The following is a 14,848-nucleotide window of genomic DNA, read 5'->3' as shown; positions in this document are numbered from 1 at the left end:
AATCTGGTCAACTACTTTCCTCTAGGAGAAAGTGAGGAGTGCAGATGCTGGAGATCAGAGCTGAAAATGTGTTGCTGGAAAAGCGCAGCAGGTCAGGCAGCATCCAAGGAGCAGGAGAATCGACGTTTCGGGCATAAGCCCTTCTTCAGGAATCAGGAAAGTGTGTCCAGCAGGCTAAGATAAAAGGTAGGGAGGAGGGACTTGGGGGAGGGGCGTTGGAAATGCGATAGGTGGAAGGAGGTCAAGGTGAGGGTGATAGGCCGGAGTGGGGGTGGGGCGGAGAGGTCAGGAAGAAGATTGCAGGTGAGGAAGGCGGTGCTGAGTTCGAGGGATTTGACTGAGACAAGGTGGGGGGAGGAGAACTGAGGAAACTGGAGAAATCTGAGTTCATCCCTTGTGGTTGAAGGGTTCCTAGGCGGAAGATGAGGCGCTCATCCTCCAACCGTCATGTTGCTATGGTCTGGCGATGGAGGAGTCCAAGGACCTGCATGTACTTAGTGGAGTGGGAGGGGTGTTGAAGTGTTGAGCCACGGGGTGGTTGGGTTGGTTGGTCCGGGTGTCCCAGAGGTGTTCTCTGAAACGTTCCGCAAGTAGGCGGTCTGTCTCCCCAATATAGAGGAGGCCACATCGGGTGCAGCAGATGCAATAGATGATGTGTGTGGAGGTGCAGGTGAATTTGTGGCGGATATGGAAGTATCCCTTGGGACCTTGGAGGGAAGTAAGGGGAGAGGTATGGGTGCAAGTTTTGCATTTCTTGCGGTTGCAGGGGAAGGTACCGGGAGTGGAGGTTGGGTTGGTGGGGGGTGTGGACCTGACGAGGGAGTCACGGAGGGAGTGGTCTTTTCGGAGCGCCTCATCTTCTGCCTAGGAACCCTCCAACCACAAGGGATGAACTCAGATTTCTCCAGTTTTCTCTTCCAGGAGCTATTAGGTTTAGAATGACCAGGAGATTCAGGAGCAACTAAATTGCAAGGCATCGCTGAATGCCAAAACTTGAGAGAAAGAAAATAGGTGTATCGACAAAAGGCTGAAGTCCAACAAAAAATCATTGGCTTAAAGAGAAAGTGTGTTGGATTGAAAGGGTATAGAAAATCCAGCAACTCACTGACAGCAAGATGTCTGTAGATTCTCCAGAGCAGTCAAAACCATTTTACAGTAAAAGCATCAAAGAACCTACCCTGCTGAGAGCTAAAAATGGAATAGTACTCATCAAAGATGATGGAGCAGAGGAAAGGTATTGTCAGGTTTACCAAGCAGACACTCAGTTTTGAAGCTTGAGTTGTCCGATTTCTTTTCTTTTCCTGCATATTTAGTCATTTCACCATTATTCATTTTTTTTAACATTCATTTCAGCTTTTAAAAATTGAAAGGTGCCTCAACCAGTGGAAACAAAAACAAGGAGGCAGAGTCTTTAGATAAAGGGTCAGTTTAAGTCTGAGATAGAAAGAAATTAAGTGACGAGGAAGTGAATAGTAGAGATGTAGCCTTAGATCTTTAACAGTAGTATTGAATGGTGGAGCAGGGTTGACAGGCCATAACTCTTCATGTTCCTAATTCTTGTGTTCTTATTTAAGTAGGAGAGTGTGCAGGAAAGCTGTCTGAAACACTGTTAGCACACTTCCCTGATGCTGTCATGCCTCTAGCAAACTTCAGAAACCTTTTGGAATGAACCACACAGGAGACCTTGGGGAATAAAATAAAGGGTTTAGAGAAAAGGTAGCAAATTGGATTCGAAACCGGTTTGAAGAGAAATTTTCTTTAGGGGGGAGTGATGCAACAGGAACTCATACTTTTGGATCACTTGTGCTCTCTCATTATTTGAATATAGGGTTGAAGGGAGTGATATGCAAATTTGCATATACTACTAAAGTGGAAGCCTGGCAAGCAGTTCTGTATTTTGAATAATGCTTTCCTGAGATTGTTAATAAAATGATGAAACCTAAGAAAATGCTGATGGAATTCATTGTCAGGAGTCCTCTCGGGAGAATCATCACTTCATTATGTTCTTCTGCTGCGGCTGTAGTCTGCACAGAGACCACCCACTGACAACAGGTGGGACCATTGTCATTGGGTATTTTAGAAGAACTTCCAATGAGGTTGAAATGGGCACAGCCATAACCAAATTCATTCATGTAGAGAATGACTATGTTTTGGACCCTGTCAGTATTCTCTCACCTATCGTCCTCAATTGGTTGGTGAACGTGGAGGTGACCAAATGCTTATGTAAAGTTGTTCCTTTAGGTGCGCTGAGAACACTTAGCAGTCTCGAGTCCTACTGTGATTACAACCATTGAGGTTCTGACAATGCAGTTAAGTTCAGCCCTTGCTTTTCTCCACCTGCCCATTTTGCCCTCTCCATCTGCCCCCTCTCCTGCTTGCTCTCTTTCTTGCTATGAACTCTCAAAATGGCTGGAATTTGAATTTGGGCTCCTGAATGAAGTAGAGTATTGTGCTGGCATTTCTGATGAAGGGCTCATGCCCGAACTGTCGATCCTCCTGCTCCTCAGATGCTACCTGGCCTGCTGTGCTTTTCCAGCACCACACTCTCGACTCTGATCTCCAGCATCTGCAGTCATTACTTTCTCCCGTTCTTGAATGAAGGTCAAGTGAACTATATTAGTGCTACCAGGTCAAATAAATGCACTGAAAAGTCTTGCCAACTTGAAATATTAACTCTTTCTCTCTCTCTCTCCACCAATGTGACAGACCTGAGTTTTTCTAGTGTTCTGTCTTCGTTTCAGATTTTTCTAGCATCCACAGTATTTTGTCTTCATTCAAATAAGTGATGAATTGGTGATACTAATGTGCTGTTTAAAAATTTATATTACATTTATTCAATCCTTTCATATTTAAGGCCATGTGTATATACATCAGGATCTCCAATCAACAACAGAGCATTATTTCCTTGTCAAGAGCCCCCTGTAGCAATGGCAACGTGGCAGGCCTCTGTTTGGGCCCCAAAAGGATCTTTGGTTCTAATGAGCGGTGAAAATTGTGCTGAACCTAAATATAATGGAGGTAAAAAAAAGTTGAAACATTTTTTCATTCTCTGCATTGCATAAGTAGGATGTACTATAAATGAGGGAGTGTAGAACAAAGGCTGTTTTAAGCAAATAATTATTATTTAAGAATGAATGTTAACTTAGCAAAATTAAAAGAAATTGGACTTTCTAAACTTTGAAATAGGCTACAGATTTTTTTTAATATCAGAAGTTGCCTAATATAGCAGATTTTCGACTCTGACTATCATCAAAGAAATTACCTGATCATTGTTTCCATCCTGCTCCCTGGAAACTGCTTGAAGCTGAGCTAGATTTTGTTTGCAATCCTGATCTTGCATATGAACTCAAAAGTAAGTTTCTATCACATATCTGGTCTATCATTAAGACCAAATACTTTGTAATGTTGCCCGACACTGATACCATGCTTCAGTTAATCTTTGGAACCCTCATCTATTGTTTTTTTCATACAGCTGTATGACTGGACTACTTAAACACACTAATGGCTGATTTTCCCTTTTCACCTATGCCAACATTCAAGTCTTTAGATTACTTAGAGTGGAAACAGGCCTTTTGGCCCAACAAGTCCACACCAACCCTCCGAAGAGCAACCTGCCCAGAACCATTCCCCTACATTTACCCCTTCACGTAACACTACGGGCAATTCATCTAACCTGCACATCTTTGTGACTGTGGGAGGAAACCGGAGCACCCGGAGGAAACCCACGCAGACACGGGGAGAATGTGCAAACTCCACACAGACAGTTGCACGAGGCGGGAATTGAACCTGGGTCTCTGGCACTGTGAGGTAGCAGTGCTAACCACTGTGCCGCCATGCCGCCCCATACTCCCCATATCTTAGCGCTCTCAACATTCTGCTCCCCTTCATCTTTGCTTGTTTGACCTCACTGATTCCCAGTTCGATAATTATTCAATTTTAAGATTGTTATCCCTTTTTTCAAATTTGCTCATGGTTTTATCTCTACCTCTCCTCTAGCCTTACAATATTTTGATTAACTTTGTTGTTCAAATTCTAGCCTTTTGAGCATTCTTGACTTTGCAAAATTGTTTAATCTAATCATTTGTTTTATTAAGGATATATCTTTTAGCTTAAGGTTGAAATTTAAATGTAATGGAAATGGCTGGCAAACACATTTAAAATATTGCCATTTAAAAGGTGGTTTCTGCTTATTTGATAAGAACAGTTAGAAGTGACAAAACACTGAACAATTGGTGACACCATTCTTCGTTCATCGGTAAAGATGAGATGCCTCCAATTATCTTTATTAGAGGTTTAAAAGTTCATTATTTTCAGATCGGCAAAAATATTGCAAGTAATGACAAAACCTTAAAAGTATCCACATGTCCTTCAGATCAAAGGTTAAAGTTGGAGGTATTTGGTTTAAGTTTCTGTCTAGATCATCCTAGGCTTGCTACATTGCTGTGAAAATAGATTATACCAGGAGCTCCTGTTTCTTGTGTTTGTTTTCACTGACGAGCTGAAAATGTGTTACTGGAAAAGCGCAGCAGGTCAGGCAGCATCCAAGGAACAGGAGAATCGACGTTTCGGGCATAAGCCGTTTTCACTGAGAAATGTGAATGAGCTTGGCAGCAACTTTGAAATTGGCATACCATGTCTGGAGCTGGAATACTTGAAAACAGAAAAAAAATCTGCCAGAAACTGTAAAGAAGTTGTAGACCAGATGCAAAAGGCTATAACAACCAGGAATATTTTTGAGTTGGAGACATTAAACAAACGTTGCAGTGAGGCCTGTGCTTTAGCTGAGGTGTGTAAGAACAGTAAGAGGGTCATCTAGCTAAATGTTACGACACTGTTCCCACTGGCTCATGTAAACATAAAGAAATCCTCAAGGTCCTGTAATATATAAGAGAACTCTATGGTCAAAATAAGAAATAGAATGTGGAAAGAAAGAATAATATAAAAGCTACTCTTCATTTTTTTCTATTCTAAAGACTGTGCAGGTACATAGAATCTTTATAATGTGGGAAGGTGCCTTTCGGCCTAACAAGTCTACAACGACCCTCAGAAGAGTAACCCACCCAGACCCATTCCTCTACACTATTATCCTACGTGTATCCCTGACTAATACACCTAACCTACAAATCCCTGAATACTATGGACAATTTAGCTTGGCCAATTCACCTAACCTGCACATCTTTGCACTGTGGGAGGAAACCGGAGCACCCAGAGGTAACCTATACAAACTTAGGGAGAATGTGCAAATCCACACAGACTGTCGCCCGAGGCTGGAACTGAACACGGGTCCCTGGAGCTGTGAGGCAGCAGTGCTAACTACTGAGCTACTGTGTCACCCGTCTTGACATGTTGAGCCAAATGGCTTATTCCCCCACTGTAGAGATTTTGTTCTATGGAATATGCAGCTTCAGCATAGAATGAGAAAGGCGAGTGGAATCCTGGCATTAATTGGAAAAGGATGGGATTATAAAAGTACAGAGACATTTGCTTGTATATGTACATTTAGTCATTTCTAGCCTTCAGTTAATAGGGGCACAGAATTCAAGAGCAAGGGTGTTATAGTAAACTTGCATAGGACACTACTTAGTTCTCCACTATAGTATTATGCTCAGTTCTCGGCAGCACAATATATGAAGGTTGTGAATGCATTGGAGAGAGTGTAGAAGAAGTTTGAGAACTGTTCAGGAGATTAAACTCTTTGTTATGAGGAAAGATTGGTGAAGTTGGGATTCTTCCCCCTTGTAGGGGAAGTAGCTAAGAGAAGGTTTCAAAACCATGAGAGTTCTGGACAGAGTGGATAGGGAGAAACTATTTGGGCTCAAAAAGGATTGGAACCAGAGGGCACAGTTTTAAAATATTACACAAAAGAGGCAAATAAAGGTGGAAAAGAAACATTCACACTGTGATCATTTAAAGTCTGGAATGCATGTCCTAGAAGTGTCATGGACGAATGTTCAATTAACACATTCAAGAGGGTATTAGATGACCATTAAAATAGAAACAATGTCAGGATCATGGGAAAAACACAGAAGCTTGGCACTAAATTAAAATGCTCAGAACTGATAAAGATATGATGGCCAAATGACCTCCAGCTCTGCAACACATTCTATGATACTGTGGGAGTGTCCTCAGTGTGGCTCAGTGCCAGACTTTTACAATATTCTTGTGAAGCATTTTTTTTTACAATACTGTACAAACATTAAGTTTTTGTGCATTGTTCCACCAAGAGAAATAGGCCAAGTACTGGCAAATGGGACTAGATTAGGTTGGGATATCTGGTAGGCATGGACGAGTTGGACCGAAGTGTTTGTTTTTGTGCTGTACATCTCTATGACTCTAAGTCAATTCATGCTATTTGAGCTCACCATCTAAGAACAGAAACTTTGTTTTTGAAAGTATTACGTGAAAAAATTATAAGTGCCTATATAAAAATGTATATATGTAGTTGCTTAGTGATGCAGACCTTGAGTGTTGTTGAATAAAGAGTCATACTGTTTCTTTGTCTTACACCCATTAAAACAAATCTCAAGATTACCAAACTTACTTCCTACTCTGGGTGACAAGGCTGTGGTGCAGAGCAATAATTGGTATATGTATCATCTTTAACATAACTCAAAGTAATATTATAAAGAAAATTTTGACACTGAAGCATATCAGGAGATTAGAGCTGAAAAAAAATGGTATGGTGGGAAGGTCTTCTGTAGAAAGGCTGAGAGACTTGAGGCTGTATTCATTAGAGAGAAGAAAGTTGGAGGTGACTTAATAGAGACGTACAAGATGATCAGAGGGTTAGATAGGGTAGTCAGTGACAGCCTTTTCCCTCTTTTCGTGATGGCTAGCATGAGGGGACATGGCTTTAAATTGAGGGGTGATAGATATAGGACAGATGTCAGAGGTAGGTTCTTCACTCAGAGTAGTAAAGGCATGGAGCGCCCTGCTTGCAACAGTAGTAGGCTCACCAATATTAATGGCAGTTCAAGGGTCATTGAATAAACATAATAATGGAATAGTGTAGGTTAGATTGGCTTCAGATTGGCTCCATAGGTCAGCGCAACATTGAAGGCCGAAGGGCCTGTACTGTGCTGTAATGTGCTATGTTCTAAAAAAGCACAAGCAAAGAGGTATTCTTTAAAGATCTTTACTGGAGGAAAACGCATGTTAATTTATATACTAACAAATCAATTGGGCTTGCAGTTTGACTCACTATGTGCTAGAAGTCACATATTCACGTGCAGGCTTGTCTTTCTGAAATAGAAAGAGCAGGCCTACAAATTGCATGTGTTTGAGTGAACAATAACTTTGGGAAATCTATTACTGGTCCATTCTGCTTTTCATTGCCTTGGCCACTTGCTCTGTACCACTGACTTGCCTGGTTTTAATTTAAATTGGTGTTTCACTGTTAACTGACCCATAATGTATGGCAATGCCTCTACCCATCTGAGTCCACTTCCCAACCAATCAGCATCCTCTTCTCATACAAAATATCTTGTTGTTTCCTTTGAGATTTGGTTTTATTGACATTCTATTCTGATGAGTGCAATATGAAAACCTTCAGCATCATGTTCTTTCTTCAGATAATATTTATAAATGTATATTTTTTAAAAAGTCTGACTTAAGTATGAGATTGTCACTTTGAAATTCAGATGGAATTTAAAGTTGAAATGTATTCAAATAACTTGTGTGTTATAAATGAATGAACTGTTTGATGAAACAATAAGTTCTTGCATGCTATTAATCATCTATAATATTAAAATAGTGAATACTCTCAGTCCATAAACAATACTGGGTGGGCATTGTTATTTTCTCAAAAGTTTTTTAGTCAATACTTGGCTTGCCTGAAAATTTCCCACTTAAAATATTTTTTGAATTTATTCCAAAAATTATTCTAACTTTTTTCTTGTTTTAGAGTCTCTCTCTTCAGACTGTTCAAAGAAACCACATTCTTAGAATTGAAGTGGAATTTGATTATCCATTATTTTATATAACATTGAACATGACCTTGTTTTCTTGGGACATAAATTTAGTTTTATATTGCTTAAAAACTGCTGTTTCCTTGGCTTCAAAGACTTGGCTCAAACAAACCTGCATTTGGTTACTGCAATGATAGAGGGTGAAGTTTTGCTTTGTTGCAAATTTGTAATTTCATAATATTGCCTCAGTGGTCAAAATTAATTATACTGGCTGGTGCCTCTATAGATTTACTACCTGTGTTTATCAATGTTAAACAAGAATAATGCTGATTAGGAATGTGTGAATTGTTAAGTGATCTTTTCCTGTATTTAGTGTAATATCTTCAAGGTTACCTCATTCTGCATCTCTTATTTTCCACTCTTTGTTTGCTTCAGTTCACAACAGCAGTTGATTATTGCTAGGTGCGAGATTTATTTACATTTATTTAAGTGGGCAAAAGAAAGAGACTGGGCAATCCCACCATAAATGGAAAATAAATGGCTTGGTTCTTCATAATGTTTTATTCCCTATCGAATGGGAGCGACACTATACAGTGATATTGTAGAACTTAATGACAGCTGTTGTCTCTAATGTGCTCTTGCAAAAATATAATTCAAAATTTTAAAGAGATTTATTTTATAATAGAAGAAAAATGATAGCTTCTCTTATGGGTGAACTAGGGGGCACTGTTTAAACATTAGAATTCACTCTTTTAGTACAGAGATAAGAAATTTTTTTCTCTGAGGGTTATGCAACTTTGTAATTACCTGCTTAAGAAGGAAAATCAACTTAGGAAAAACAGATTATTTCGAATAGATTTTGTCTCTGCTATTTGAAAAAGCTTTCAAATCATATTAGACAAGGTAATTTTCTCAACATTGAACCTGAATCAGTGATGATAAAGTTTAGCCTGAATGCACTTCAGGCTATGGTCTATATGACATACAAGTTCAGTAAATGCTTTATGTTAGGAAGTAGCAAATTATTGATCTGAATTTACTGGAAAGCTCAAAATCAATTATCATTCAACTATTTTAGAACGTCTTGTTCTGTCTATGGAAGTGTATGCATTTCAGTCAAAATGAGTGCTAGAACTAAACATACTATAGTTTACTCTGTTGTAAGTTACATCAACAGGAGGTAAATTTTGGTTAATGCTGCACCATGTTTACAAACGCTGCACATCAAAATGTTATGATGTTAGTTTGTAATGTAAATAGGTCCTTTACTGTTTGGCAGGATGTGACAAGTGGGAAGCCACATGGGTCTGTTATTTATCTCCAGTAATTGGATGAGGGATGTAAAGGTAGGTAGGGGAAAGTATGTTACGAAGACGACAAGATTATAGATTGGTATAGGTAGGTTGGGGGAGTGGGGCAGGGAAGGTGGCAGATTGACTATAATGTGGGAAATTGTGAAGTAGTTCATGATAGTAGGAAGAATAAAAGAACACAGTATGATCTAAACAGAGTGCCTTCAGAATTCTGCAGCGCAGGCAGATCTATGTGTTCTTGTAAATAAGTAACTAAGAAGGCTGATGGAATGCTATCTTTTTATTGCAAAGTTAAAAATCGCACAATGCCAGGTTATAGCCCACAGGTTTATTTGGAAGCACTAGCTTTCGAGGCGCTGTCTCTTCTGCCTTTGGTTGTCAATTCAACATAAAAGTAAGGATGCTGTCCTTTAGTTCTACAGGGTATTATTTAGACCACATCTAAAATACTGTGTGCATTTTGGTATCCTTATTTAAGGAAAGTAGTAAATGGATTGGAGGTGGGTTAGAGGATGTTTGCTGGACTGATACCTGGAATGAATGGATGGTTCTGTAGGGAAAGGTTGGACAGTCTGGGTTTGATTTCACTGGGGTTTAGAAGAGTGGTGACTTGGTTGATGTATGAGAGATCCTGAATGGTCTTGACAAGATGAATGTGGAAATTATATTTTCTCTTATCGGTGAACTAGGGGATGCTGTTTAAAAATTAAGGTTCACTCCTTCAGGACAGAGATGAAAAGAATTTCTTTTCTGAGGATAATGCAACTTTGTAATTATCTGCCTCAGAGGGGGTGGAGTTTGGGTCATTGAATATTTGTAAGACTTGTAAATAGAGTTTTTTGTTCAGCAAAAGAGTCATAGTTTGTCCTCTAGATGATTTTTATGTCTCAATTCTACATTTTCAATCAGTATAGAATGATTAAGCAAGCTTGAAGGATTGAATGGCTGCCTCCTGTTCCTAATTTTTGTTTGTTTGTAAAGGATTTCTTGCACAACAAGTTCTTGACGTATGCTTTGTAAAAAGTTAGAGAACTGGTATTTCTCCACAGGAGTTTGTGGTATGTGAATTACACAAGCCACTCTTGTGGCAAGATACTTTCTCATATTAAATATAGGTTTCTGCAAAGCCAGTGCCATTCAACTGTTGCCCAGCAGGAGATGTGCTGCTTTGGGCTGTTGACCTTATAGTGCCCCAACCAGCAGTAACACCAACTGATTACAACTCTGCTCTCTCCTTTGTCAATGAGAATGATGTGTTGCTACTTACAAATGATCCTAAGGCAACAATAATAATTTAGACTTTTTATAATACATTGAACATAATGAAACAACTCAAAGTGCTTTAAAGGAGCATTATGAAACAGAAAAGGACATTGATCCATATATGGAAATACAAAGTATGTGTTTAAAAAGTGACTTGAAGGAGGAAAGCATGGTGGAGAGGTACAGTAAAGAAATGTCTATGCTTGAACCTAAAACTGAAGCTTTGGCTGCCAATGTGTTGGTCTAATGACTATTAAGAACAGATGAGGTCTCCGTATTCAATATTTGATGAGATACCAAGGGGTGCTTTGTACTACTTAGGAGACTGTGGTCGTTTGATTCCTTGGAGCAAGCCAAAAACTACTTGGACACTTTAAAATAATGGAGATGTATTTATGGACATGGACAATAGTGTCTTTTTTTTTTGTCTTGCTTTTATTTTTTGTACATTCAAACCTTTCCCAAAGAAGCTGTTGTTGGTGGGTTCTTGTTCCTTTCCAAGCTGGACTGGTATTGATATATGGTGGGGAGTGGGCAGAATGCTCACTAGTTTTGTTATACCTTTGTGTTTACAACGTTCTTTGTTTGGTTTCTTCCATTGCTTGGGTTTGGGCTGTGGCTTGAGCTGGAAAGGGGGATGGAGTTGTGTGTGGAAAATGTAAGTGCCCTCTGTGGGCAGGGAATAGAGTCCCCCATTACATGCCTTTTGTGTTTTGTAGGGTTTTTTGTTTTTTCTTTTTTGCAAAAGGCTCTTATGAGTCTCCTTTTGAGTAAGTGCAGCGTGTTGCAAGATGAATTCTTCTTCTCGGCCGGTCAAAGGTGATTGTAAACGATTATGGTTAGCAGCATTCTTAAATGGTGCACCTGGAATATCAGAGGGATTCATTCGCCAGTTAAAAGAAAAAAGGTGTTGGCGAACCTTAGAAAGGAGAAATTGGATGTTGCCTGTTGCAGGAGACTCCTCTTAAATGACAAGGAACACTTGAAGTTGCAGCAGGGGGAGTTTGATTGGGTGTTTTTGTCATCTTTTAGTACGAGGAGCAGAGGAGTGGCAATTCTCATCTGGAATGGTCTCCCATTTAATTTAATAGATTGTGTTAAAGATGAGTATGGGTGGTTTGTTATTCTTGAGGCCGTTATACATGGCGAGGAACACGGTATCCTGAAGAAGGGCTAATGCCCGAAACGTCGATTCTCCTGTTCCCTAGATGCTGCCTGACCTGCTGCGCTTTTCCAGCAACACATTTCCATCACGGTATTTTGAATGTCTACTGTCCTCCGGCCCACCCTCTTAATTTTCTCACTGATGCACTGTCTAAGCTGATGGCCTTGGCATTGTGGCATATTATTATGGGGGGAGCTTTAATTGCGTTATGGATCGTGTGCTGGATAGAATGCCCAAAGCCACACACCCCCCCCCCCCCCCAAAAAAAACTTACTTCACAATTTAAGCAGTTGGGTGACCTATGCTTGGAACTGGGGTTGGTAGACGTCTGGAGACGTTTACACCCCACAGGCAGGGATTTTATGTTCTTTTCCAATCCACACAAAAGGCCACACAAGGATTGATTATTTCCTAACTCCTGCGGCTTTTTTAGATTTGGTGGTATCCTGTCCAATTGAGAATATTGCCATTTCTGATCATGCAGCGGTGTATTTAGTGGTTAAGATTAAGGATGATGCAATGGGCTCACGGTACTGGTGAATGGATCCCATCTTCCTCAAGGATAGCAAGTTTGTAGAAGACTTCTCCAGGGAATTTGAAGCTTTTTTGGCCACCGACTCAGGTACAGCTAGTAATCCGTCCATTCTTTAGGAGACTGCTAAGGCCTATGCTAGAGGGATAATTATCTCATACTCTGACAGCCAGAAGCAACAGAGGGGAGAGCAGCAGCATCTGCTTGAGGCATGAATAAAAGGCAGCTGAGATGGATTATTACAGTAGACTGTTGATGGCTAAGCTACAGTGGATTACAGCTCTCCGATCTACCTTAAACTTCATGCTAACGCATAAAGCAAGGAAGGAACTTGCCTTTGCGAAGCAGAGGCTGTTTGAGCATGGTGATAGGCCGGGTAAATACTTGTCATATTTGGTCATGAAGAAGATTGCCTCTCAGTCTATTGATTCTGTTAGGGAAGGGAATGGGACTCTTACTTACGAAGCTAAAAAGGTCAATGAGGTGTTTTGGAGGTTTTACTCTGAACTTTACCAGTCTGAGTGCTGTGAGGACAGATGGGATAAGATGGGATTTTTTTTAGGAACTTGGATCTTCCTGGTGTGTCTGCTGAACAGGCGTCTCTTCGTAGTGCTCTGTTAACAGCCCAAGAGATACAGGAGACCACCCTTGAGACAGGCTAATATCTCTCTTATCCTCAAGAAAGGGAAGACCCCTGAAGACTGCGCTTCTTACAGACCCATCTTGCTTTTAAACTCTGATATTTAAAATTTTATCAAAGACTCTGGCATTGAGGCTGAAAAGGGTGTTGTCCTCTATTGTTAAGGAGGATCGGACGGGCTTTATAAACGTTCGGAGATCTTCTAATAATGCTAGGTGTCTGCTTAACATGATTCAAGTGTGCTAGCAATGGTCAGTTCAAGGGTTGATGATTTCCTTGGATGCGGAGAAGGCATATGACTGGGTGGAATGGCTGTATCTTTTTTATACCCTGAGCGATTTGGTCTGGTTGAAGTATTTACTAGATGGCTAAGGGTCCTTTACAGTGATCCTCTGGCAGCGGTTCTTACTGATCATTTTAACATTGGTAGGGGCAGTTAGCAAGGCTGTTCCCTCTCACCTTTGCTCTTCACGTTGGTAATTGAGCAGCTGGCAGAGGCCATTTGTGGGGACCTTAATATTAGCTGCCCCAAAGGTGGAGTCGAACGTGCATAAGATCACATTATATGCAGATGATCTCATTTTTCTTTCAAGCCCCATAGTTTTGGTGCCCTATTTGATACAATGATCCATTTGGCTTTTTCTCAGGTTAACAGGATCAATTTTTCAAAATCGGAGGCTATGCCTATGGGGCGTCTTGGGGAATACCAGACATTGAAGGTGTGTTCCCCTTTAAGTGGGCACAGGGAGGCTTTCTTTATTTGGGCCTCTCTGTTACCCCTAATTTTGATCAGTTACTCAAGGCTAATTTTGTTCACTTGTTTGACGAGATTAAACAAGACCTTCTAAGGTTGGGGGGGGGGGGGTCTTCCAATATCTTGGCTAGGTTGAGTTGCTGTTATTAAAGTGAATGTTCTTCCTTGCTTATTATAACCTCTGCAGATGCTTCCCTTGCTTTTTCTAGACAAACGTTTTGGACATTAAATGGTTGGTTTAGTTCTTTTATTTAGCACCATAAGCGGCCCCCATATCAAGCTTACGAAATTGAAAATGCCGCAGGGGTTAGGTGGAGTGGATCTCTGGGATGTCAGAAGATATCAGTTGAGTTCCCTCCAATCTTTTGTGAGTGGTTGGACCTGTGAGGACTCTGTGTCAGTATGATTGGACGTTGAGGCCTCCCAGGCAAAGTGTCCTTTTATTAAGCTGTTGTTTCTGGTCAAAATGAGGATTGTTGTGGAACATTGCTGCAATCCAGTAGTTATTAATACTGTCAAAGCGTGGAGGGCAGTGAGGCAGATGGAGAGCAATATGTCTAAAATGTCTTTCCATACTCCCATAGTTGGTATGTCAGGTTCCTGGCCAGGGACAGTGGATCCCAGGTTTAAGTCCTGAGCGGATAGGGGAGTCTTTTTGTTTGGATGAACTGTTTGAATATGAAACGTTAATGTAGTTTGATCAAATAACTTGTAAGTATGGACTACTGAGACAGGACCTCTTCCATTGTTTTCAGATCAGAGATTTTATCCGAAAAGTGACCACGCTGCTGACTGAGTGTTATAGGCCTGATATGGAAAAGAGGGTGCTTCAAGCTTAAGAGCATTCTTTCAGTGACGACTCTCTATCAGTTGTTGAGGGCAGGTTCCTCTGGTGACATCGAGCAATTACGGGGAAGTCTGGGAGAGAGAGTAAGGGGTGGAGATCATTCTGGAAACTTGGGAGACATTTGTGAGAATGTGCGGAAGATTTCACTATGTAATAGGACTCATGCTATGCAGGTAAAGATTCTTCATAAAGCTAATCTGGCCTCAGACCGTCTTGCAAAATTTTAAGCAGGGTGCGTCTTCAATGTGCCTCAAATGTAAAATAAATAAGGGTACCCTCACTCATTTGTTTGTGGTCCCTCCACAGGCTCTGTGTGTATGAGAGCGCTATGGCAGGTATAATAGAGAAGGTCTTGGGGACCGAAGTCAAGGTGGACTCGGTTTCTCTTCTCCTGGGTCTGACAAATTTATCTCCCTTAGACATACAT

At 40.6% G+C, this 14,848-nt stretch overlaps 1 protein-coding gene across 5 annotated transcripts in view; it reads left to right on the top strand.

The window, feature by feature from the left end:
• The window catches only part of aopep (aminopeptidase O (putative)), a 376,099-nt gene that overhangs the window by 8,926 nt on the left and 352,325 nt on the right, over positions 1–14,848 (top strand). For all 5 annotated transcript variants that reach the window (XM_043713335.2, XM_087997399.1, XM_087997406.1 and 2 more), the window contains exon 3: positions 2,855–3,018. In XM_043713335.2, coding sequence (XP_043569270.2) covers positions 2,855–3,018 — 164 coding nt within the window. The remainder of the gene's footprint in view (positions 1–2,854; positions 3,019–14,848) is intronic.

The sequence above is a fragment of the Chiloscyllium plagiosum genome, unplaced genomic scaffold (assembly GCF_037043375.1).
Source record: "Chiloscyllium plagiosum isolate Xiang-an unplaced genomic scaffold, Cpla_swu_hap1 HiC_scaffold_2, whole genome shotgun sequence".
NCBI lineage: Eukaryota > Metazoa > Chordata > Chondrichthyes > Orectolobiformes > Hemiscylliidae > Chiloscyllium > Chiloscyllium plagiosum.
The sequence above is the reverse complement of the archived record's forward strand: the minus strand, read 5'-3'. Positions and strand labels throughout refer to the sequence as shown.